General features: G+C 37.4%; 1 protein-coding gene across 7 annotated transcripts in view; it reads left to right on the top strand.

Moving 5' to 3' along the window:
• The window catches only part of TP63 (tumor protein p63), a 271,889-nt gene that overhangs the window by 158,582 nt on the left and 87,003 nt on the right, over positions 1–26,304 (top strand). For 6 of the 7 annotated variants that reach the window (XM_070371848.1, XM_070371846.1, XM_070371844.1 and 3 more), the window contains exon 4: positions 21,629–21,883. In XM_070371848.1, coding sequence (XP_070227949.1) covers positions 21,629–21,883 — 255 coding nt within the window. Of the gene's footprint in view, positions 1–2,342; positions 2,568–21,628; positions 21,884–26,304 lie in introns of those variants that run through there. The other variant, XM_005897662.3, reaches the window with a different exon arrangement.

Raw genomic sequence — 26,304 nt, 5'->3', positions numbered from 1 at the left:
CAAAGACTCTTATCTTTATAATGGTTTTTATAAATCATTTAGTTCTGCCTCTCATTTCACAAATGAGGAACGTGAATCCAGAGTGGTTAAGTAACCTGCCCCCAGGGCACAGAGTTGGAAATGGTTCTTGTATCTCATACTTACTCCTTTAACCCCTAGTCCAGTGCTCCTTCCCCTCAAGTACCCAGAACAGACACGTAGCCTTAGCAGATTTATTGTATCTTTTATGTAAAATATACATGTTTTAGATTTGGTAGATACCTTAGATAGAGATCATAGTCTCACCGGCATACGCTGAAGGCTAAGGTGGTAGAGAGAAGGAATTTGATCTTTTTCATCCATCAAATACTGCCGGGAAGCTTTTGACTTTGCGCAAGATGAAATTTGTTTACATTTGGTTGAATATCATCAGCATCTGATATTGTGAACCCTAGATTTAGGGGTTCAAATGCTTACACTACCCTATTCATGTAGAAAAGAATCCAATAATGACTTTCTGGGAAGTTGTGCTAATGCATTTACTCCAGATTAATTTCCAAACTTGCCTCATTCAGAACTTCCTACTAGGCTATAAAGATCTGGGATCAGGTCAAGAACTCTGTTTTTAAAAAGTACCCTGGATGATTCTCAGGATCATCCAAGTGTTTGAACCACTGGAATAGAGCACAGTTTTCAGAAAACAACTACCTGCTTTCTATTACTTACCTGGAAGCTGTCAGTGGGTGTACAATTTAAATACATAGTGTAAATAATGAATTGCATTTTGCAAGTAATTTTTTTTTTTTTCTTTTGGTTTTTGTTTTTGTCTTGTAGCCTGTGCTTCTTTGGTTAATTACAGATAGTAAGAGATAACCTTCCCAGTATTTCAGTGAAGAAATCAACATTTTGTCTGATATAAATTTGTAGAATTAGTGTTGTCATATCCTTGCACAGTTGAAATAAAATGGTATTACTGAAAAATTTTTGCAAAAATGCAGCATCTTACCAATAACTTAGGGGTAAGATAAATATCACCTCATGATCATATTATCCTTTATGTGCATGCATTTTATGGAGGCAAAAAGTGAAGTAAAGGGGAGGCAACTCCAAGGTCATGAATGCATTTGCACATTTTAAATGTTAAAGGGTATTTTAAAGGTTTATATGCTAATCTATTCTGGTTTCTAGTTTTCTTCTAATCTCCTTCTAAATTTTGGAAGTAATCTTAGTATTCACTTATAGATATCTTGTCCAGTTGTAACTTTTAGGCAGGACAGAGGTAATTTGGATTCCCGAGTGTGAGGTGAGAAGTGATGTTTAGATATAAGTCTAACTAAATTATACTCCACAGCAATGAGCATATGTTAGTGGATCCCACAGTAGCCATCAGGATCCATTTCATCTTCTCTGAATCCATAGCAAGCAAAACCTAATTCTACATGAATGTTGTGTATTTAAGTAAATATATTTTTAAGGCAAAATCTGACTTGTCTTTCAGACCTGAAGATTTATTCTAGTTAATAGTAATTAATTATCTGTTTATAAAATTACTATCTTTGAGCATTAATAAAAACTAGGTATGGTAGAGAAAATAAATATTCAAATAGATAAGCTATTGTGCTGATTCTATATTTCAAGAAATAATGATAGAAAAAAAGCATTTTTTTAAGGGCTTTTTAAAAAAAATGGGCACTTTTCCCAGCTTTTCTATTTCCTGTACATAATATGGATGTTTGTTTGTTTTTACAAGTTAACAGGGCCAATGATTTAAATTGTTATTGAAACATGCTTTGAACAATCAAGTGGCTTATGTTGGCATAGATTTGCTTGAAACCACTGGTATTTCTCTAGGGAGAAGTGGGAAATCCTTTACCTATCAGGCAGTGGATTTTTAAATTTTTATATTAAGTATATATATGCATTGATTTGGGTAGTTTCCCCAAATTTCTAACTGTGTAATCATTTTTGAAAATCCACATCTAGGTTTTAAAACCCAAAACAAAAAACCAACTTCTGAAAGCTTTTCCTGAAGCTTTACTTTTTGTTGCAAAGTGTAAAATAACTTTCTGAAGTGCCTTCTTTAAGTCCTGGTGGTGGTACGATCTGTGGTTTGTTTGGGGAGATTTTGTTTTCAGGAAAGAGTGTGTTTTCTTATGAAAGAGACAAGGGAAAGTTTTACCTGTCTCTCTCCTGTGTCCTTTTTCTCTCTCTCTCTCTTTCTTTCCTTTTCTTTTAAAGATTGGTGATAAGGAATTCTAACTACTTAATGAGATGGGAGAGGCCTCACTCCATTGGAGTGGAGGAGTCCAGGTGGAAGTTGATGGATTGGACAGGTAAAGAGAAGAGTCCCGCCCCCTCATGCCTATAGTTGGGTATATATGAGGGAACCTAAAATTATGTACAGAGAGAGAAAGAGACAGAAGGACTTGAGTTCTGTTATCTTCCTAGTAGATTTCTACTGTAAGGGTCTCAGAGGGGGTGGGGGGGTTGGCAAAATCCTGGAGCCAGAAGAGAGGACAGCGGCATTGATCAATCTTACAGCTAACATGTTGTACCTGGAAAACAATGCCCAGACTCAATTTAGTGAGGTAAGGCTTTTAGATTTTAGCACTCCATTTAGAGATGCTATTTTTATTTCTCTTTTTAAAATAAAAGCTTACATATTTGTGGTTCTTGGTCACCCAATGTAATGTTTTTGCAAACTGTGTATAGGAATCTCTTTTTCTTGGTTAATGTTTTCTGTGGTGACTGTAAGAGTGTTTTTAAAGTAAAAGATGAAACAGTAGGAGAAAAGGGAGAAGAAAAATTTCTGGGGAGATGTTATGTATTTGAAGAAGCTCAATATTCAGGAGTTTAGAAAATCACTCTGTATGAGAACAATCTAAGAGAGCAGATCATATTCTGCCAGACTCACTGAAATGACTCCTCTGTTGGGTTTTCACTTACCAGTAGGACAAATTTGTTGACTGTGTCTCAACTTAGTTAAGTTCTCAGTTTTGTCTCCAGACTTCATCCTAAAAGCAAATTAAGTGTTTTTTTTTTGTTTTTTTTTAAGTAATTAGATGAGATTTTTTTTTTTTTTTTAAGCCATCTCCGTTTTGAAGTCTGTCAATCCAGAGATCCACCTAAATCCTGAAGGGACTTCACTCAGGTCCCTATTGTCTGGTGATTTGACTTCAACTTTCACTGTATAATGAGTTATTATGGAGTGATGCATTATTAAATATTTATGTATGCATACATGTAAATGTATATTATAGCACATAGGATTTTATTTAAGGAATTAATGTTTGCCGCCCTGATCTGTCTTCAACACATTTGTTTCAGGGATTTAAATCTCTGAATAAAAAAAATCCTGAAGAGACTCTAAGGCTTTGAGGAAGTTTCCTAAGGTTGAGGGAGGTCTAACAACAATATTAGTTTACATTCCTCAGAATAGGGCAGCTGTGTTGACACTAATCAGACTGGGGAGGGGGGAGTGCAGTGTGAAGAGAGTGAGTTCAGTGTTTCGGATGAAAATGCTTGCAGGTGAATGCTTCGAAAAGTAGACTGGAGTATTCAAATAGAGCTCCTTAAAAATCAGAACAAAATGCACAGTACTCTGGGCAGAATGCACAAGGGAAGCCTCCACACCGGCGACAAAGCTGGGCCAGTGCTCTCATATTGACCGTGCTATTGTCTAGACACCTGAACTGTGTAAATATAGCAGGGGAAATATCGAGTTATCTAAAGAAGGAAAAGGAAGTGCCTATTTTCCTTTAAAACATTCAAGTAGGCTTGCTTGTCCTCGGTGGAGAAACTTGAGTTTCTTGTTTTGCTTTAATATTGAAAGTCAGCTTAAAATGTTACTAAGCAATTACAAAAAATGGACGTAACATTTATGATTATCTTGTTTCTATTTGATCCAATGTTGTCCTGTTTTGATCATGAAAAAAAAAAAGGAAAAGATCTGTCAGTCATATCATATCTGACTTTGTGTTCGTGAAAAATTTGGCGCGCATTTATAATCAGGTTAGGATTCCTGTGTGTGTAAATAAAAAGGTTAGAAACAAAAGTTGACTTTGAAGTATCTCTAAGAAAAGTATAAAGCTGATGTAAAGTAGAAAGAACTGATTATTCCTCAAAAAAGAAAAAAGAAACTGCATAAATACTGTGATGAGAAGCTATTTGTACGAATGACTGCCTTTTATGGAGGTAAAGGAGTCATGCTGTATGTGATAGTATGGCGTCCTCACGGTGAAAGAAAATACCTTTACACGAGTCTGCATTTTTCAAAACTTTAGGGGATGTGTGGTCAGATGCTGAAGAGACAGCAACTGTCTGTTTTCTTTTGAAATGCTAACATACACAGAAGTTACCGATGAAAAAAATATGGCGGCATTTCTCTACTGTCCTGTGTCTTTTCCTGTATTTTGTCATGATTTTTATATCCTTCCGCTAGTGTGTATAATATGTTATCTCCATGGCTTCATTTCCGTTCTATTGCTTAAGAACAGCTTTCTTTTCTGCATAGGGTTGAATAACTAGCCCTTTGTAGAAATGCAGTTCTACAAGGAGGTATACGAAATGCCTGGGACCACATGGCCCTGAGAATGTAGAAATTTCTTTCCAAATTTATAACGTCTTAGTATTCACCTTCTGATAACACTCATGAATAACCGTCAATACAGAATCAGCCATTTATGATTATCATATAAGAATTGTTTTTAAATTGTTAGATTAAGACTACAAAGGCATGCCACGTCCCGTGAGAGTGAAAATTATTTGAAAATCGCAACCCTTTCTCTGACTTCAAATAATGTTTCCATTTAACTTGCCAGCAACTTCCTTGGATTGGTAACTCAAAAACAATATAAGCAAGCTGTTCCTCCTCTTTCCCCTAACTTTCCAGTTCTTTGCCCTCAAGCAGAGAGGAATTTGGGGAAGCTGTTATTGAACAGGAAAGGGTCCGGAAGGGAGGGGAAAGCAAGTTGGATATAACAGGCTTGGCTTAAGGTTCCACCCTTGGGTTACAATGAAGAGGCCTCGAGCAAGTACCTTTCCAGTGCGCCAGGGTGGAATGACACAGCCTCCAGAACTGGTCTAAAGCTTAGAGAGAGAGGCGCCAAAGAAAGGAAATTCTTCACAGATTAAGTTGGAGTTCCATTTTCTTACCAAAAAACCTGGGTCCAGTGTGTGTATGTGTGTGAGAGACAGAGAGACACCGAGAGAGACTTTGAAAACTTTCAAACTCCTCCTTAGAAGGACGGTATTTTATTTAAAAATCCCTATCTGGGCTTGTGTATGAAGATGAAAAAGGACTGGTGAATGGGTTACAACATTCAAGACTTCAAGGCTCATATATTGAATCACCTCATTTTACAAATCGAGGTTAATGACTTCTCTTTCTGAGAGAGCTATAGCTGTAAAAATGAGTCCCTTTTACTTAACCTTTTTCTCTTTGATACCAAAAAGGAGAGAGTATACTCTAAAAAAGGGCTATTCTGAGTCATGGCAACTGCTCCAAAAAGTTTCCAGAAAGAACTGGTATGCAAATCTAGTTGAGAGTAGGAAGAAAAGTGCTGAAGCAGCAGTATGAGCCTCCAATGACCTGAATAAGTTCAGGTCATTGCCAATTAATGGACCTCTGGGTGCATATTGGCAAGGAAAATAGTCTTTCCTGTCCCAATACCACTTCCAAAGACTGAATCAGATTTTCCCCTGTGGGAGTGGTTTTTATCTTTGAAGTGAATACATGAATTCTTTTAAAATTTCCAATGTTGTACCTCTGCGATTTTTAGCACCGTAGGTAAAATCACAGCGGTAAGAAACAGAAGCTGCAGACTTAATTCAGGTGTCAGGCTGGTTGCCGTTCCTCACTCCATGCTGTGGTCTTAGATTGCACTACTTGTTTTACAATTGGTTTCCCTCAAGCCCAGAAGGGACTGGGAGAAAGAGATCACAGATGGTAGATCATGTTTTCCTATAAATCACTTATCCTTTACCTTGATAAGGTAAAATCATGTTTGGTTTGTTTTGTTTTCTAGAAGAGCAATGATCCTCAACTGGGGGTGTGGAGAGACAGTAGGAAATATCAATGAATGGATGTTTAACTAAAACAATCAAAAAAATATTGGTTGCTCTTTCATCATACAATACATATTTTCTGAATACAAAGTTTGCTGAAATTTTTTTAGACAATAAGCACATACAGAATTTAGATTCTATATTCTTCATGTTAAGGGAGTATGTATTTGAGGTCATGAGAATTTATCAAGGAAGGATACAGGTCAGACAGTTGAGAATTCTGTTACCACAAATGTACCCAACCTTTCTTTGAGGGGCACATAATTGTGTTGGTAAGGATCTGTGCTGGTGAGTTAGAGGCAGATGGGTAAAAATGTTCCCTTTAGAGTAATAGTGAGAAATTAAACTTTTCGCATATTGAGTTTTAAACATTACTACTTTAAACATTACTTGTTTTATATTAGTAAGTAAGGAAGAGACCCAAAAGACACATCAGTGAAAAATAACCTGGTTGTTTCCATAAAAGTCTTACTGTTTTGAAAATGGAAGTTTTTCCAAATCTCAATGAACTCAGAATTGTCTTTTGAATATATGATGAGCAAAAAATCAGATGGCTGGTACAGTCTTATTGTCCAGGGCCAATTTAGGGAAGGAGTTGCCTGTGAAGGACATCCAGTAGGGTAGCAGATTTTGGTTCTGGAAGAGAATGGATTGAAAGGTCAAGGTGAAACAGTTGATCTAAGAGTTAAGCTATAATTCTTATTCCAGATCTTCTCTTCAGGACACAGTTTGGAGGCACAAGAAAATAGGGACCTGTGGCTTATTGAGCTGTTATCTCTATCAACATTTTATAATTTTCACTTACGCTTTTTAATAAAGTTGAAATGTGTCAATATTCATGAGGAGTGGTATTGAGGAGGAGAAACTGAAGTTATAAAAGGGACTACTGACTTATTCTGTGTAAATAAATATTTACTGAGCATCAGTTACATATAAGATGGTACATAGGATGTAAAAATGAATATGAAACAGTTCCTATACCAATAAGTAACAGTTTATAGGGAGAATGAAAATATACAGTTATAATTAATATAGGAGAGACCTTGAGTGTCATATGCGAAGTGTGAGCAAGATAATATAAAGTATCAAAGAGAAAGAGAGTACCCTGAAGCAAGAGGACCTTGCAAGTCTATGTATATGTGTGTGTGATGAGGATTCACTTGGAAGGATGAGTAGAGAACTTTCTAAAGTTTTAGAAATAAAAGAGGGAAGGATGATTTCAGGTGCAGAAACAAGCATCAGCAGAGACACAGAAGCAGGTGCATACTGGGGTCCTCAAATGTCAGATAGTTTTGATGGAACTGAAAGTATGAAATAATTAGAAAATAAAGATAGAAATATAAGATAGAGTGGCTCATGGAGTGTCCTAACACATTTAATATAGTGGCTATGATAAGCCGTGGAAGAATTTTAAACAGAGGAATGGTGTAATTAGGGCTGTGTTAGAGTGCTCTTGGGGGGATATAGGGCTTTGTTGAAGGCTGCCTAGAAGTATAAAAATGCATTTCTCTGAATTGCACATAGGGTGCTTGATTTTCAAGGATATCCACTGCCTCTCTGGAACATTCGGAAGAGTAGAAATGGATTGTTTCTAAAGTCTCATGCAACTTGTGTTTCTCTACACATAGCTCTCTTTCATAGCTATGGTTCCTGCCATAGATAAGTTGGGAACTAGTGGTCTTGGTATGTCCCTATTTACTCCTGCTATTAAAATGTACTTATCAATAGCACCCCTTTTACTTTCCAAAAGTGTTCCTCTTGGAGGATAAAGTATATGGTCATCCTATAAAATAAGACCCACTGTTTGTTTTGTTGGGTTTCCCTTGTGGCTCAGCTGGTAAAGAATCCACCTCCAATGCAGGAGACCTGGGTTTGATTCCTGGGTTGGGAAGACCCCCTGGAGAAGGGAAAGGCTATCCACTCCAATATTCTGGCCTAGAGAATTCCATGGACATATACTCCATGGGGTCACAAAGAGTTGGACATGACTGAGCGACTTTCACACACACACCATTTATTCTATTATTCCCCCCTCCCTACCCCCTGCCCCCCCCCAAAAAAAGTGGTATATATTTGTCTATAAACTAAATACAGTAGCTTTGATATCCCAGCCACAGATCAATTAAATTGTCTCCCTTAGGAAAAGAAGCATTTTCTTACAACCCAACTTACTGAGAACTAGTTAAGTATAGTCCTGGTGCTTGTGCTAGGGCACCAAAAGGAGAGCAGTTATAGCCCCTGGCTTATGAGAAGTCACAATCCTAGTTTGTACATAAAGTATTCATTCATAAGTGACTCTGGTTTAAAACAGAAATGTTGTAAGAGACACCAAGGTTTCTCAAAGACAGTGAAGTGGGTCAATCTGTTCTTGATAAGGGTAATATTTCACATAGTTTGGAACTAGAATTTAGCCACAGCGGGAAGAGGGAAGGTCATTCTAGGTAGAAGGTAGAAGATTAATAAAAGTACAAAGAACAACTGCATAGGACCAAATGAAAGAGCATGCTATATTGACTTGAAAAGAGAATGTTGATTTAAACTGACCTGTGTTTAATCTGTATGTCAAAATGGAACACTTGTATAAGAAATAGCAAAAAAAAAAAAAAAAAAAGGATGACAAGGGCTTTTATCTCACTAAGAGCTAGAACCCATGCATATTCGGAAAGCATGGGCCATGTTCAGAATTTTTTTTTTTTTTCTAATTTTATTTTATTTTTAAACTTTACATAATTGTATTAGTTTTGCCAAATATCAAAATGAATCCGCCACAGGTATACATGTGTTCCCCATCCCGAACCCTCCTCCCTCCTCCCTCCCCATACCATCCCCCTGGGCCGTCCCAGTGCACCAGCCCCAAGCATCCAGCATCGTGCATCGAACCTGGACTGGCAACTCGTTTCCTACATTTGAGATCCAAACTTTGTCTACATGCTCTAGGAGTGACAGGTATCGTCCTGCAAGGAGGAAGAAAAATTAGTCCAAATGATTGCTTGATTTGGGTGAAGTTGTTTCCTGTTCCCATTCCTTAGACCTCTGTAGAGATAGATAAGGTTTCTAACCCTTATAGGGAGTTGGTAATTGCATTCTTAAATTAATCAAAACTAGGAACAAACTCTAGACTGATTTTCTATGTTAATTAGGGTCAACTTTATTTATTAAGTAGTCATTTTAGAATGAGAAAAATCTCCTCTCTGGTCATTGCTCTAAAAGCAAATAGAGATCATGGAGCTAAATGTGACACAATATCCCAAGTATGACTTTTGTTCAAGGTGAGAATCCCAATTGGGAAATAATAGAGCAGAAGCAAATATGAATATATCTTTTAAGAAACAAACAACACCCTAATTTAATCAAAAACAATTACAATAATAAAATCAAGCTCTTGGTATTACAAACTTAAAAAATTTGAAATAAAATTTTCAAATTTCACTTTGGACAAGGATATACATTTTTACTTAAGATCTGAACAGAAATATTGGGGCAAATGTCTTTCTTTCTGTTCATATCATCTCCTTCCACAATCTCCTGCATCATTTCCATCTCACTCAAGATGAAAACCTAGGCAGTTAAAGAGACGATGGTGGGGTAGGCAAGGGCAGGTACTTGGGGAGAAAACTCAGTGACTTGATTAAAGGGCAAAGAGAGTCGCTAAGAGGGTGACTGAGGCTCTATGATAAATGGGGGGATGGCCAAGCTTGTATCTCATTCCTTTCTTGTCCTTACAGACCTAATCCTCTACTGATGTAAAGTGAATTTTGAAAATATTTGATGTTGAAATGTGGTTTGTTCTGCCTTTACCTCTGCAAACATTAGGGGAAACAGTGAAGTTCCACATACGACCATGTTGCTATACAACCTCCTTTGCAGAAAACAGTAGTTATCTGAAGTGTCCATAAAAATCTTTTCAGAAACAGTACTTTAAATTTCCCCATATTTGATTTTTTTTAAATTTGGTCTGATATGTAGCACCCCTATCCTATACTCAAAGCATTCCTTTCCATTTTCTGCCTCGCCCCAAAAACCTAGTTCTTAATTCCAAATTTATTTCACGTTTGAAATAATGACTAACTTTATGCAGTTTCAGTCTCTTTTCAAAGACAAAGGAAAACTGAGCTGTTCTGTAAATTTTGAGATACCTTTCCCAGATAATATTTACCTGTCAATTTAAAATTCAGTTACTGGTGTTAGGATAAAGCACATGGTGCTTCTAGGTAATGGAATAACTGGCAACAATAAAACATTTTTGGAATGTCAGTGGATATGTGTAAAGTGTAAACTGATATCTTATGCAAAAATGGTGATATGAATTGCATCTTGTCCGTGTTTCTTATATGGGACCAAAAAAAAAATTTTTTTTTTTTCTTATAAAAGCTGAAAGAGGGAATTTTGAGTCAAGCTGTGCTGTTTTGCCAGAGGCGGAAATTTATGAAACACTCTCATCAGCATTTCTGGAAACACTACAAAAGAAATAGTTCTACTTTCTTATTGCTGCTAAAGCCACTAATAGGTGCAGTTTAGTATAATACCCCTATGAGCATTACCACCCCCAAAGCAAGCTTGCCTTGGAAAGAACTCTGTACAGGCATTTTCTTTTTCCTTTTAAGCTTGCGCAAAACACCCAAAGGGGCCATTTCCAATCCAGGCAGTGATCTTTCTCAAGTTCATTCTTTCTCAGATCACAGAGACAATGGGGAATATGCCCTGTTTACTCAAATCAGTCTGGATTAGTGTCACTTTATTGATGGAGTTAGAATTAAAAGGAAAACCATTACCCTCTCAAAAGGCAACATCAGATGTTTTGGGAATGGCTTGATTACTTTTAAATAGACCATGTGAGACTCTGTCACCAGGCTAAAGTTGAGGACTCCACAAGATCTACACAGAGAGAAATGGTCGCACTGGATAAAGTACAAAGCCTGTAATAAGCCTTAGGCTTGGAAAATTATTTCAGTGGATAATCCCAAAGCGCTTGGAAGCCTGAAAATCAGAATACTGGAATTCAGAGAAGTTACTTTTGCTGCCTTCTTTCTATATTCCAACTCCACCTTCCATATATTTATCTTCAGGTCAGATCCTTTCCAGGTTTTAAAACCTTGCTGGGGGTACTGCTTCATCCTTAAAAATATCTCAGGTTTCATTGGCTGCCCTCCCAGAATCACCTAGACTTCCTCTGAACTCTTTGTGCTTCTCTGTTCCACCCTGATTGCTTCCCCAAGTCTATAGACTGGAAACTCTTAGAGGGTAAAGGGTGTGTGGTATTTATCTCTACATCCTCCCTGCGGTCACCAAATAATGTTTCTGAATGCATTGGAGGCATGTATCTGTTGCCACTGCTCGGAGGGTTCTCTTCAGATAAAAATATGGAGTATTATAAATACTTACAGAAATGGCTGTTTATAACTGTGCAGAGAGCAAGGCAACTAACCGCACACATTGTACAAGCCTGGCCTCCACCTGAAGGTTCTGAATCATATGGCTTTCTCTAACATCTTGCAAGTCTTTTTTTTTTTTTTTTTTTAATGAGTCCAGCTATTTATTTCCTTATACTTCAAGTGGCAAAGGTTTTGAAAGAAAGAGAAGTTTCCTTAGTAAGGAATGGCTTGCTCTCTAACAGAAGTAAACAGTGTAAGATGTACTGCTTTCACTTAATTGATTACCTGGAGGACAGAGAATGTGTTTGAGTTTTCTACAAAACAGAACATATTAGATCTTTATCTTGCTTTGCAGTCACTTTGTAAATGTGTTTACTTGCTTCCACACTGTTCTCTTCATTCATTTTGTCCCCTGATGTCTCTCGATCATCACCAAGGATGTGGGTGGTTTGCTCTGGATGAATAAACTTGATGATTCGCAAACACGTTCACATTTTGTTTTCTATGGTGTCATTACTAAAGGATGCTTGAGAAAACTTTAAGTCATTTTGTTCTTAAATGTGGTGCCTCAGTTTTTTGTTGTTGTTGTTCAAATAAGACATTAATGAACTGTTGTAATTATTAAACTGATTGATTGATTGTTACTTTCATAGGGGAGTAAATAGAATGAAATGAATAGATTCGTGTCTTTTCAAAGTAAGGCATGACTTTGGCATAGCTGGAAACCTTGGTTTTATTTTGCAGTTAAAAGTGAATCTAAAAGAAACACTTCCACCTTATGTAAGTCACCATATCTAATTACAAAGCATAGTAAATCACTGAAAACTTTAATTATCTCAAATATAATGAAAATGTAGCAATCAGCAAAGAACTTGACAAGCAAAAGCAAATTAGAACTTGGAAACAGTGTTTCTGATTGAACATATATAAAATAGTAAAATGGAGGGGTATGGTCCTTATTTAATGCTTTAGTTTTCCAATTGAAGCTAGAGGCTAATGTTTCAACCTGGTGTGTGTGTGTGTGTGTGTGTGTGTGTGTGATGGGGGGTGTTAAAAGTCTAGAAAATGAAGTCATGAATTTAGACCATTTGCAAGAAATGGTTTATAAGTCTGATAAACTACTATCTCAGTTCCTCAAAACACCCAACACATTTGTAAGCCTTTAATTATGGCATTATTCTAAACTGAATTCTAGCTAACTGGGCAGAAAGTCATGGAAATTAGAGATGGAAGGACCAATTCTGTGGCCTCTCTACCAGAAACTAACATCTTACTTGAAGCTTGTGTCTGGGTGGTTTCTCTATCCATAGGAAGTAAATCATTATATGACCACAAAGATTTAGATTCTTACTGCTGACCTAGATGCTTGAGAAATAATATCTAGACCATCAGGTAAGAATTACCACCTTGGCACAAAAATGTGTATGCGTTTGTTTCAAGGAAGTAGAAGTCATTAATAAACTTCCCAGATAGGTGTGAGCTACCAAGTATTACTCATGGCCTTGTGAGTGACAGGACTGGCTATTCTGCTACTAGTTCCCATAAAAGCTAAAGTTAAAAGCACAATTCCCACCTAGCAGAACAAATCAAAACACAAATTTAAGGTCATTGAGATTATTTGGAGATTCACTGTAACATTTAAGGGCAATGGTATGTAAAGAGGTGACTGATTTGGAGCCATTTACTTTAACACAAGAAAGCAATCCTTAATTGGGTTACAATTGGGTTAGAATAGAATATACTTTCTGAAGGTGATTTTCATTTTGAAAATTTTTGCATTTCTTAAATATTTCTTGTGCATCTACTATGTCTCAGCCATGGTTGCAGATGAGACTCCGCACTCAACAAACCAGGTATTACCTCTTATAAGTTATTCTCTAGCAGAGTAAACCAGCATTAAAAGTATTATGTAGTAATTAATTTCAATTATAATTATATGATGTAAAGGGGAAAGTTACTGTGCCATGACAATGTGAAACAAAGAATACTTACCTGAGCACTCCAGAGAGGCTTCAACTTGGACATGACGTTGAAGCTGAAAGACCAGTTGTGAAGCAGCCTGCAGGTACAAAAGGCTTGAAGACTGAAGGAGTTTGCTTTTGAAAAACTGAAGGAATGCCATTCTTTAGTGACCAAAAAGGAGGGTCTCAGATAGTGTGGTGTAAGGCACTTAGAGATTGGAGGCCTTGGGCTCTAGATTAGAAACCTTTTCAAGATGTTCAAGCATGAGAGTGACATGGTCAGATCTTCAGGGAATTTCCAGACATAGTACCAAGGTGCTGGGTCTCCAAACGAATAGTTAAGGCTTTATATCCTGTTTTTAATGAATGGAAAGCATTTTCTTTAGATATGAAATAAGTATGCTTTCGTTGAATGTAACTCTTAGATAAAGATTTCAAGCAGAAATCCGAGTGACTCCAAGTGAAGGATACTTAAAACAGTGGGTAAATCTCAAGCCAGATGTTCTGGTTTCAAATCTGAGTTCTGTCACTTACTACCGTGAGCACTTACTCTTGTGGAGCTTCAGTTTCCTCATCTATAAAATATGCATGAAACATGAGATAATAATTCCACTAGCTCCTGATAATTAAATGAGTAAATATATGCAAAGCACTTAAACACTATAAGGAACAGAGTAAGACTCAGAAAGAATTTAGTACTAGTAGTAGTAGTAGTCAATAGTAATATAATACCTAAGATTCTTTTCACAGAGGATTAAAGTCAGGATACCATACAGGGTTCAGATCATTTTAACCTTGATGGGTACCATTATTTTATCGAAATCAGTTTCATATCATGGTGAGCAAAACTATCACCTGTGATAAAACGTTAATCACATTTAATCACCTGTTTTTAAGTCATAGTTTCTGAAATAGTTTAGACACATTGCCAAAGTTATTTTTAAATATTTTTAACTCACTTTGCTAAGTTGCTTCAATCGTGTCTGACTCTGTGTGACTCCAAAGACAGCAGCCCACCAGGCTCCCCCATCCCTGGGATTCTCTAGGCAAGAATACTGGAGTGGGTTGCCATTTTCTTCTCCAATGCATGAAAGTGAAGAGTCAAAGTGAAGTCACTCAGTCGTGTCCAACTCTTAGCGACCTCATGGACTGAAGCCTACCAGGCTCCTCCGTCCATGGGATTTTCCAGGCAAGAGTACTGGAGAGGGGTGCCATTGCCTTCTCCATAAACTCACTTTAAAAACCAGCAAAACATTATTGACGAGCTTCTAAAGTTACCATGGTATGTTTTCCCTGTAGATGGTATAACCTTCACTAAAGATCTCCATTACTACGTACTTTCTTTTCTTAGCATTACCATGTCTACTTAAAAAAATATTGACATGGATTGTTATAGATTGAAAATTTCCTCAAACGCATTTTTGATCTGACTTTAATTAATAATGCCTGGTTCACTTTAAAGAAACTAAAACTCTGTATACTTTGCTATATTATCTGGATCGAGAATTATTGAATATTAAAGTTATACCTTTCTGCTAAGCCCAATGCTTCTTTGGCATGTAATGGTGATGTCAGTTTCTTTTAGAATTGAGGATGCTCATGATAATAGTTTTATTTATTTGTCATTATTACTAAAAGGGAGTACTTAATGAAATCATAGAATTTAAAGTTTATTTTTCCTTAACTGAGCTCTACACAGTGTAATTTAGCTGTATTTAGATTGAATTTTAGCTTCACTATATTTCACACTTCCTGGCTTTTCAAGTACTATGGCTAATATTTGTTGACACTGTTGTCTACTGGATTAGCCAACTTTATATTTTTTTGTCTCACCTGCCCTTGTCAGTCTTGGCTGGAGCTTTTAGGGAGCTCTCTCTTAAGTTATGGAATCTGAGTTATGGACCTCAAAGGAATCTTGACACTTTGTATTAGAAAATAAAACATTCTGATAAACTCTTTGCAGTCTGTCTTTCTAGGTTTATATGTTTAAAACCTTTATTTTTACATTTTGTTTGTTATAAGGTATGAGTATATTTTACCTCTAAACACTTATTTCTAGGATCATTTGGAAGACGAAAGAAATAAAATATATTTTCTACTTAACAAAACCTAGTTTTGAGAAAAATGTGACGCTCAGTACATTCTTAAGGTGGAAAGACGGTGCCTTAATTTGACATTAAAATACAAATATCTTCTTGACAATTGGAGCACTTTCAATCAATTGTGTTTAATTCTAGCATGAAACAAACCATCATTCTTTGAGGTGAGGCAGGTGGTAGAAAACAAAAAAATGACAAGTATTTCTCCCTCAGGCAGTGCTTGTTGAAAAGTCACTATCTTGCCAATATTTGGGGATAAAAATGTAGTACTGTCTGCTACAGCATAATCGAATGAATGCTTTGCAAAGCCAGGGTCATAAAGAAAACTGTTTTCTTTTCCCAGGAGGGTTTTTAGAATGTTCAAAAAGCACCTCCATGAAGCCTGAGGTGAAAGGTTATATTAGCTGAAGAAGCTATATATGCTGCCTGAAACAATTTGGATTTGTAGGCTTGCTCTGGCAAATCTATATAAAGAAAGAAGAAAAACACAAAAACCAGTCATCTCCTTTTTCGAAAGCAATCTTTTGGCATTATATTTAAATAGTATTGTAGATGAGAATAGTCAGCCCTAGAAGAATGTTAGAATGGTTCACCAGTATGTCTCATCATCAGATTCAATCTCCTCAATTTTATATAGATTTTACTTTATAGGAAACTACTGTCCAGGTTGGTTTAAGCACCTAATAAAAGTGTTAATTACTCAGTAGTATCTGACTCTTTGTGACCCCACGGATTGTAGCCTGCCAGGCTTCTCTGTCCATGGAATTTTCCAGGCAAGAATACTATAGTGGGTAGCCATTCCTTTCTCCAGGGAATCTTCCTGACGCGGGGATCGAACCCAGGTCTCCCTTATTGCAGACAGATTCTTCACTGTCTGAGCCACCACCTTGCCCAGGGATAAATGACACATTAGTGGCAGTTGTGACTTTGACCCCATGTCTCAGTTCAGAGTTGTTCTGCACTACTAGAATCCATTTAGGAGTAAAAGGAGTGCAGAAGAATGTTCAGTTCCCTGGTCATCTCTAACAGTCAGGAATTATAATTTCTTTCAAATGAAATTTAGTCAACTTATTGTTTCCTGTGACAAAGGTCCATTTGAATTGAAGCAAATAAGTTGACTATATGTTGCCAAAGTTACCTCTCCTATGCCTGACATGGCACTTATTCCCATTTTTTTTTATTAATCTCTTGTCATTTAGTATGGACTGTTGTTGTCATCTTGCCATAAAGTAGCTATTACAGATAGTAATATCTATGAAAAGCAGGACAGAGAACTTATAAAATTTCTCTTACACAGATAAATTGAAGGAGAGAGATTTTTAGAAATGGAATATGATGCACCAGTCATGTGACTTGATTAGACTTCTTTTTGATATTTAATTATTTTATAGTAGAGTAATTATAAAGTCAACTTTAAGTAAGTATAAACCCAAGCATTCAATATTAAATTTTGTTTACAGTGATATATACTGATATACATTATTACTGAGCTGATGAGAAGAAATTTCAGGCTCATAATATATTTAGAATGTAAGCTCATCAAACAATGTAATCCAGGAAAGAAAAATGAAGTGAAACTAAAGGGATTGCCTTTATAGAACACTTTTAAAATGATGAAAAGTCAGGAGAAATATCTCATCTTTATTGTTATTTTAATTCTAATCATCCAAACTGAAGAAATAAATCAGAGTCTGTAGATGACTATGAGAATCCAAAATAACTGATGGAAGAGATTAAAAAAAAAAAATGAGGAAATACTCTTTCCGTATTTGGTAATGGCAGCTTTACTTGCTCTTTCCTACTGGTGAGAGCAGGCAGTTTGAGATTCAGCCTCTGGGTGTCCCTACACTTGCCATACCAGCTTCATGTTCTAGAACACCTCCACGGTGTTCTGTGATTAACCAGAATATTGAGCTTTCTGTCACCAGAGTGTGTTTTATCCTCTCTGAGGGCAGATCAACTAATTTGTGATGAAACTGAATACACTGAAGCTACAGATGCTGGTAATTTTCTACGGTCCACGCAGTATCTTCACTTTCAAAGTTATTTTTATAGGAATTAAAGCATCTCTTTGAGTTTTTAAAAAATATCCACTGTTTTACTTTACCAGGTTTATAATAGATACCAAATTATGTTCATTTTCATCTTTTATATTTTTTGGAAAGAAGATCATATCCTGTTTCAGACATGGGCTTCCTTGGTGACTCAGAGATAAGGAATTCACCTGCCAGTGATGGAGACTCAAGAGATGTGGGTTCGATCCCTGGATAGGAAAGATCCCCTGGAAGAGGAAATGGTAACCCACTCCAGTATTCTTGCCCAGAAAATCCCATGGACAAGGGAGTCTGGAGGGCTACAGTCTGTGGGATCAGACACAACTGAGTGACAGAAATTTTGTGGAAAGAAGTTTGTCTCTTCTTCCAGACATGATACAGTAGATACATAACATTGTTCATTCATTCACTGAGTGTCTATTAAGTATGTTAAGGTTATTCCCACATCAATATACCTTGTGGTTAGAAAGGGACAATCTACTTCGTAGTACATTCCAAATGTACTAACTTTGTTACATAAGAAACACATGGGACGAGGGGAGCCCACAGAGTTCTTTCAGGGCACATTTTGTTATTCATATGAGTGTTTGAGACTACTTTACCTGGCATCATAAATTGGCATCTCAGTAGCATCCCAGCATAACACAAATCTCTCCCGTCTGTGTTTATGAAATTACAGACAATAAACAAAGGGTCCAGGTACTGCTTCCTTTACCCTGCCAGCTTCACTTGGTGGAAAATATGAAATAAATATTATTCACATTGACCTGGCAGAGTAGCTTCATAGACTCCAAAATGTGTAGTCATGAAAGGGCCCTGTGCTTTGTTTAATACTCTGCTGTCATGATTTTGAAACTCTTTATAATTTATGAACAATAGGCCCTGAGTATTCATTTTGCAATGGGCTGTGTGAATTTCTGCTGGTTCTGCCTACCTAACACTTGTTCGTGGCTATATCAGTCTGCCCTCTGCCTCTAATTGTACTTTACCAACATGTCCACTCTCTTCAAATCAAAGAAATAAGCAAATAAGAGCCCTTTGTTTTCGTTAACTAAATGCTTTTTAAATTAACTTCCAAAGTACTATTTCCTATGGCAACTTTATGACATAAATTTTTAATAAAGCTATGAGAAGTCTCTAAGAAAATTTCCTTTTTTTTCCCCCAAGAAAATTTCTAATCATACTGTTCTTACTTTGGTGGGTTTGTTGTCTGTGTTTCAGACTAGTTAATACAAAGATGATATTGGTTTATACAAAAAAAGACAACTGAGTATATTTAGCTTTTGTTTCTTTAAAGTAAAATTTGAGGAAAGCTTAAACTGAAATATGTTTTCCCATTTTTATCTTGAATAGTTAGCAGCTCTTTGCTCAAACCTGAGAAATCTAGCTCTACACTATATAAACTGACGAGTCAGGATTGGAAGCAAATCCTATTGTTGTGAAGTAAAATATTTCACCCGAACTGTATGGGATTAAAAATTACGGCATGTAAAAGCACAGCCATCACCTATTAATGACTTGAAATACATTTTCTGCTTCTTTAGTGCCACCCAATATGTTCAGTCTCACTGCTGTCCCAGAAAGGTCTTCTTTGTACCTCTGAGGTAAATGGAGTTTCCATCTCTCTTAAGTCCTTCAAGTAACACTGAGTGTTTACTCACTGGCTTTTAAAGCTGGGTCCCAAACTTTTCTCTTTATATTTATTGGAAAAAAAAATTCAAAGGGCCATGTTTCTTTGTTCTTCTCCAAGCCCACAATTAGCTGAAGTTCCATTCTGTGTAGCTAGGAGGAGAAGGACAGGATTGACCTAACAGGCTTTTTTACTGCCTGTGAGAAAGTGCTCAGCGAATTTCTTTGTCCCTTTTGTCAGGGCCGACTGCCTCCCTAATTGTACTGCTTGAGGGAAGCACGTGCCTCTGGGAGCATTATCTGATTCCTACAGGACGCTCAGGAGTGCTTTGTATACTGACCCTTAACTTGAACACAAATAATAATTTCTTTTCAGTCCCCTTCCTAGACCATTCCCCCAGGCTTAGACACCTAAGAGCTTTAATTCAGCCAGGGTTGTGAACACCTTCATCAGGGCCTCACGTTTTAGTTTTTTTCTCTCACAGCTGTCTCACCTGCAGTCTGCCTCACCTGTCAAGGGGGAAAGGTGAAGAAGGAGGCGAGGAGGACTGGGAGCTGTGGAAGTCCGGGGAGAGCAGAGGCGAGACTAACAGCTGCTCTTGTCAGCAGGGGGATAAGTGTAAAGAGATTAATAGTTATCTGAAGAGCAAATGGGGACATGGCATTCGGCAGTGGAATGTGAATGTATAAATGTAATGGAATGGGCATGCGACTGTTAACATTTAGACAGATGCTCTCTGGACTGAATGGAATGGCAGAGTCCTTCTCCTCCCCATGTGAAATACTTAAAGTTTAGTAAAACAACTTCCTTACACTTAAGATGAATTGTTTTCAAGCATCAATTTCTTTACAAGTTTGTGTTCTCTTTAATTTGACTTTTTCTGGGACTCTTGGTTATATTTCACTTGAAGAGCCAGACTCCTCATTTTCTTTATAAAATGTGTACCAACAGGACTGCCTTCTCTTTGCTTCTCATTTGTTTTCCTATCACTAAATTGAAGAAACAATGAGGATTCCCTGTGTCAGAAGGTTTCACAAAGGGAAAACAGCACACGAGCTGGTGGCCGCTTCTGGAAAAGTGTTCAGTTTAACTCGGGAATGACTTGAATTATCTGATCAGTCTGACAGGTGTGATGGTGTAGACTGGGAATCAGATTTGGTTTCAAAATAACTACTCTTGGCTTATTAGCCAATGTTTGAGCAATTCACTTCCCCTTTCTGATAGTAATACAGTAAAGATTATTTTTGTCAATGAAATGAGAAGTTAAATCATTACTTCAATAAACATCTTATTGAATTATCTACTCAGTGCTGATTTTCCTAGAAGAAATACAATTTCTGGCAGAGAAACTATATGAACTAATGTACTTCTGAATTATACAAAATATAGAATTTTAACCATAACTAGATATTTCTCTTACACATGTTCTGCTTTAGAAAATAAACTACTACAAAGAAAATGAAAGAACAGATGGAAAATTAGGCTGTTTGGATGGTATCATGTTACCTTTTAAAATATATAGCTGCCTTTCTAGCCTGGATAGGAGGGGAGTTTGGGGGAGAATGGATACCTGAATATGTGTGGCTGAGTCCCTTCACTGTTAACCTGAAACTATCACCCACTGTTAATCGCCTATACCTCAATACAAAATAAAAAGTTAAAAATAAATAAATTGCACATGTGGTCTCTCCTTTCAAATAATCTACGCTAATTCCTAAAAGTTATTGTTTTGAGTGAGTAAATATACACACCATATAACTTAAGGTAAATATGATGAGGTTTTTAAATTGCCAATACATATGACAAAGCTTAAAAATCACAATTTTGCATATTTGTGAATAAAGAGATTTACTTAAGTATTTTTAGAAAAAAATAAAATACATAGTTGCTTCTTCCTAACATTGCTACTCCTTCCCCTCCAGTTTTCATGAACCCAGTTTTGGGGGGCAAGTTGGTACCCTGAGACAGAATTTAGAATAAAACTTAAAGAAAATCTAGAGGACAACCATTTTGCTCAGTAGACAAGTTGACCTTTAAATCTTCTCTAGAGCTCGTGTATCTAGTGGTCTTTTTCATTCTGACTACCAAGACAGAAGAAGAAAAGAATAGCAGGTGGCATTCATTTGTTTTAAGAAATTCATAAGCAGCTACTGAACTGTGATGTTTTTTGCCCAGTTTGCGAATAAGCACATTATCTATTTTCAGATGCTCTTGGGGAGACTCAGTTTCCAAAGGCTACCCATGAAGCTGTGTGATCTGTGCAGGTCTTCACAAAACATACCCACACGCCTCGCGCTTCTCTTGGTGTTTTGAACTATGCATCACTAATTAGTCATTTTCCTTTGAGTGTAAAGTGTGGCAAATCTGAGGCTGATCTCTGTGGAAGGCATGCACCAAAAGATGTCTTTTGAGAAGCAACAATATGCAGCTTAAATGGCTAACATGCGGGTTTCTGGGTGTCCTGCAGCCACAATACACGAACCTGGGGCTCCTGAACAGCATGGACCAGCAGATCCAGAACGGCTCCTCGTCCACTAGCCCCTACAACACAGACCACGCGCAGAACAGCGTCACGGCGCCCTCGCCTTACGCACAGCCCAGCTCCACCTTCGACGCCCTCTCACCATCACCCGCCATCCCCTCCAACACCGACTACCCGGGCCCACACAGCTTCGATGTGTCCTTCCAGCAGTCAAGCACGGCCAAGTCCGCGACGTGGACGGTAAGAGTACGGGTGCCCCTGTGCCCTTGAACCTGACCCCCAGGTATGTGGGATTTGTCTGTCACCCCTGAGGCTCTCCTCAATCAAAGCTTAGAACTCCATATTGAATGGTGGAAATGTTCTCCCTGTCCTCTAAGGATATTTTGGTTTGGAATATTCCACACTGAACCAGAAAAAGAAAAAGTACCATTTAGTAGGAACAGACCTGATCTGGAAACCAAAGGCCTGTGTTCTGGTAATTCTAGCTGATATGTTCTTGCCTGCCTCACCTTTTGTGTGAACTTTTTTCAAAATAGTAAAGCATTACACGAATGGGAAATGTAATCCTAGGATATATGTGTTTGCAGTCTGCAGAATGTAGACTAGTTCGTATTTATTAAGGAAAGCCTAAATTTGTTCATACATGTAGGTTCTCTTAACATGACTCATACTTTATTGATACACATTTATTTATTACATTTAGAAGCATGTAACCACCCCCCCAAAAAAAGGCCTCAAAAACTACACATCAGAAGCCTGAAATAGGTTCAAAGAGATTCTCATTAAAAATGTTGGGAAAACATAACTTTTCTCAAAAAAAAAAAAAAAAGGAAACATTGATCATTTTAAAAATTATAAAGCTGTAAGAATGTTTATTCTATTTTAGAGTTGATTTGAATAATTTATTATAACATGAATAAAGGTCAACTATAAGGGAGGAGACCTATAAGACTGGTTTTAAATGGTTGATCAAAGAATGCCCAAGACCAAAGTGGCACACATTTGTCAAAGAAGTTAACTTTTGCCTGGATTATAAAAATCTTTCACATGTCATCCTCTCATGGAGAAGTAGCTTTCAAATTGTTTTAACAGATTATTTCCTGTTTGGCAAATAGTTTTCTTTGGAAAGCGTTTCTTCTTTGTATGCCACAGTATTGAGGCTTTACTCCAGTAGTACAGAGTTTATAAACCAATCTGCATTAATAACACTAAATTCCAACATAATTTCACATACATTCCCCCATCTTGACCTCACTTCTTTGTGAACTCAGTAGGGTATGTTTCGCAACTCCCACTTTACTAGGGAAAACTGAAAGAAAATGGGGTTTCAGTGACATCCCTAAAGTTACAGAGGCTTTTGTATAGCTGGTCCTATTTCTGATTCTGTCACCACTACCTCATCTACTCCCCACCCCCTGCCCCCCAGATTATGTGCTTTCTTTCTTTTTCTACCATTTCACATCAGGATGTTCCAAACGTCTAAGAATTTATCATAGTGCTTTTCTTTCATGGTCTGAGAAGTTGTTCTGTCATAGTTCCTATTTCAACCATAACAGAAGTATTCGCTTAAAACTGGATCTCTCCTCAGTGTGTGATTTTTTTTAAATCAATTGTCATAGTGTTTAGTCTCTTTTATATTAATATTCATGGAGGTGGACACTCCAGGTGAATAAACTTAAGTCCATAGGCCTTAAGGATATATTGGTTGATTGATCTAAGTAATATTTTGCCATTAGAACAGCCATTTTATAAATGGAGCCCTGATATGTTTCCAAATAGGGCTCACCAAGTAGATGTTACAATCACTGATCTTCAAAGCTTACTACTGCTCATCTAGCATGCTCATGCAGAGCTCCACTATAGTAGGAGTGAGTGCATCTGAGCGATGATGGGCATATTTGGTGCCACTGAATGGAGAATCACTGCCCTTCTAAAGTAGCTTAGGCTGGGTGGAGCATGGGGATGGGGCATGGAGTGGGGATGGAGCATGATGCAACTACAATGTTAAATTAATCTATCTTCTTCATTTTTCCCTCCCACCTCCTCATACAGAAATCTTAAGGCTTTTTTTTTTTTCTTTCAGTTTTAGCACAGTTCTGAACCATCTTCCACCAAACTCCCTCTCTCAGAAAATTACAGTGTCTCAATAAAAAAGGTTAGGCATGTTTACATAAGTGGTAGGTTAAACAGCAAAGAAAATGTTTTGTAGAGTACATGGTAAAAGTTCATTACATGTGGCAGCAGTGGTATCAGAACCCTACAAAAGGGGTAGGCACTGTGGTGAAAGAGCATCTCTTGGGAGCAGAAAACCTGGATTCTTACCATGATCATCCTCATGACCTTAGCCAAGTCACTTCATCTTTCTAGAATTCAGTCTGTGCCTCTGAAGAGGGTGAATATGGTGAAAAGTACTCCCTTTCCTTAGGTGAAGTAGTATTAATCATCAACATAGAAAGGTTTTAGAAGGATCTTTTTCTTAAAAAAAAAAAAAAAAAATCATTTATTTGCTTGTGCCTAGTCAAACAAATAACTAGGCATGGGACTGGTGGGATCTAGTTCCCTGACCAGGGTTTAAACTTAAAGTCCCCTGCATTGGGAGCACAGAGTCTTAGCCGTTGGACCACCAGGGAAGTTCCAAAAGAACTTAGCTTCTAATCAAGTTTTTGCCTGCCACTAATCAGTGACCTTGGTTAAGCTGGTTTGCCTTTCTAGGATTTCTGTTCAGTTGTCTGCAGTCTATGTTATAGGTATTACAGAATAAAATTGATTAGATGTCTGTTCCATCCTACTAATACAGCACTTGGCACTTACATTTGTATTAGCGTTCTTTCTTGTTCACAGTTAGATTTCTTTTAGGCCCAGCTACATTTCTTCTAAATCCAGCGCATTTAAACTCTTGTTTGAGTAACTGCTGAGATCACCTAAAAACATGTAATTCTTAGCCATGGACACCAGTATCTTATACATTAGGAGCATCTAACTCTTTGAGCCACATCGTATATTCTCACACTGATGCACATTTTAAAGTGTTCTCTCATACATTTGTCTCAGGTGGAACCTCAGAACCAAGGCTGTTTTCCCCAGTTTTAGAAGTGAGGAAACTTCAAGAAGTATAGGTTACTTGGTTCATTACCAGCCCAGGAGATATAGGAACTCAGGCTTGCCTCTCTCCCAGTTCAAGTATTTCTACCATCCTATTTGGGATTCCCTGGTCGCTCAGTTGGTAAAGAATCTGCCTGCAGTGCAGGAGACCCAGGTTTGATCCTTGGGTCAGGAAGATTCCCCTGGAGAAGGAAATGGCAACCCACTCTAGTATCCTTGCCTGGAAAATCTCATGGACACAGGAGCCTGGTAGGCTGCAGTCCATGGGGTCGCAGAGTCAGGCATGACTGAGTGACCACTTACTTACTTACTTACTTACTTACCATCCTATTTAGACTGCCTTTCTCTTTACTGACAGAATCAGGGATGTACAAGCACTAGCAGGCCCTGCGTAGCATGGAGTGAAACCACCTAACAAAGGACATTTTTTTATGCTACATTATATACATCTATTTCTTAGGCATCTGTACATTTTAAAGCAGTCTTTCAAAATAAAACACCAAATTTTAAAAACTGCCCACAAGCTGGAAACAGCAGAAGCAGCTGTCATTAGGAAGGGTCACACTTACCACATCGTCCTCTGGTAATTCTTTAATAAAAATCTTGTTTGTACCATTTTTTTCACTTGTCATCCTTTTGCATTGTTTTCTCTTATAATTTCTGGCTTTACTCAGACTCACTGCCAAAATATAATTAATATCTTTAAAGTATATGTGCATATTTCTTTTGCTTTTTCTGTTTCCAATAATGGATATGAGTGTGTTTCCAATTCCATGAAAATGTGGTTTCTATTTTAAAATTTTTCCAGTGAAATAAAGTGAAGAACAATGACATTTTCCATATTCTGTCTTCCACACACACAGACACACTCACATGTAGTCACACCCAAACCAACATGAAATTTAGGACTTAATTTCAAACTTTCTTATTTCTACAATGTAATTACTACTTTCTGATAGAGGCCTACCATTTAATATAATAAAGTGTTGGTCTAGCATTATAGCTAAGACTCATCAGTCATAGGCCAGTTGTCAGTATGGTAATTTGAAAATAGAAAGAAACTTATGTGCAGAATTCAACCCTGAAATTTACTAGCAGCATTTAGGACCTGCTCGAAGAGTTCAGTTTCTTTAAACCTGACTGTACCACCTGCAAATGGGAATGCTCATACCTTCCTTATACTTTCTTTATCGTGAGGATTATGTGGCATGTGTAAAGGCACTGGCTAGTCGTAGACACAAATGCATTTACTGAGTCTGAACTTGAATCTCTTTGCTTCATGAGTTGATTAGTTTTATTGAGTGTTCAGTTGTGCCATAAGTAGTAATTTGAGAGAATTCAAAGGAAAGTATCTTCTATTTTTTTTCTTTTTCCTAGTGCTTTTGGGCTGTTAACATGCATACTGCAGCCCCATAGGACTGTGATATTATCCACCAAGCAAATATATGACTAAATGGCATAGGGTGGTATCAGGCTCTCCCATGTGCTGGCTGCCATGCTGCAGGCTGGCCATGCAGCCTTCCTAAGTCTGTCCAAGCAGATGCAGGCTCTCCTTGCCT

Source organism: Bos mutus, chromosome 1 (genome assembly GCF_027580195.1).
Source record: "Bos mutus isolate GX-2022 chromosome 1, NWIPB_WYAK_1.1, whole genome shotgun sequence".
Taxonomy (NCBI): Eukaryota; Metazoa; Chordata; class Mammalia; order Artiodactyla; family Bovidae; genus Bos; species Bos mutus.
The sequence above is the reverse complement of the archived record's forward strand: the minus strand, read 5'-3'. Positions and strand labels throughout refer to the sequence as shown.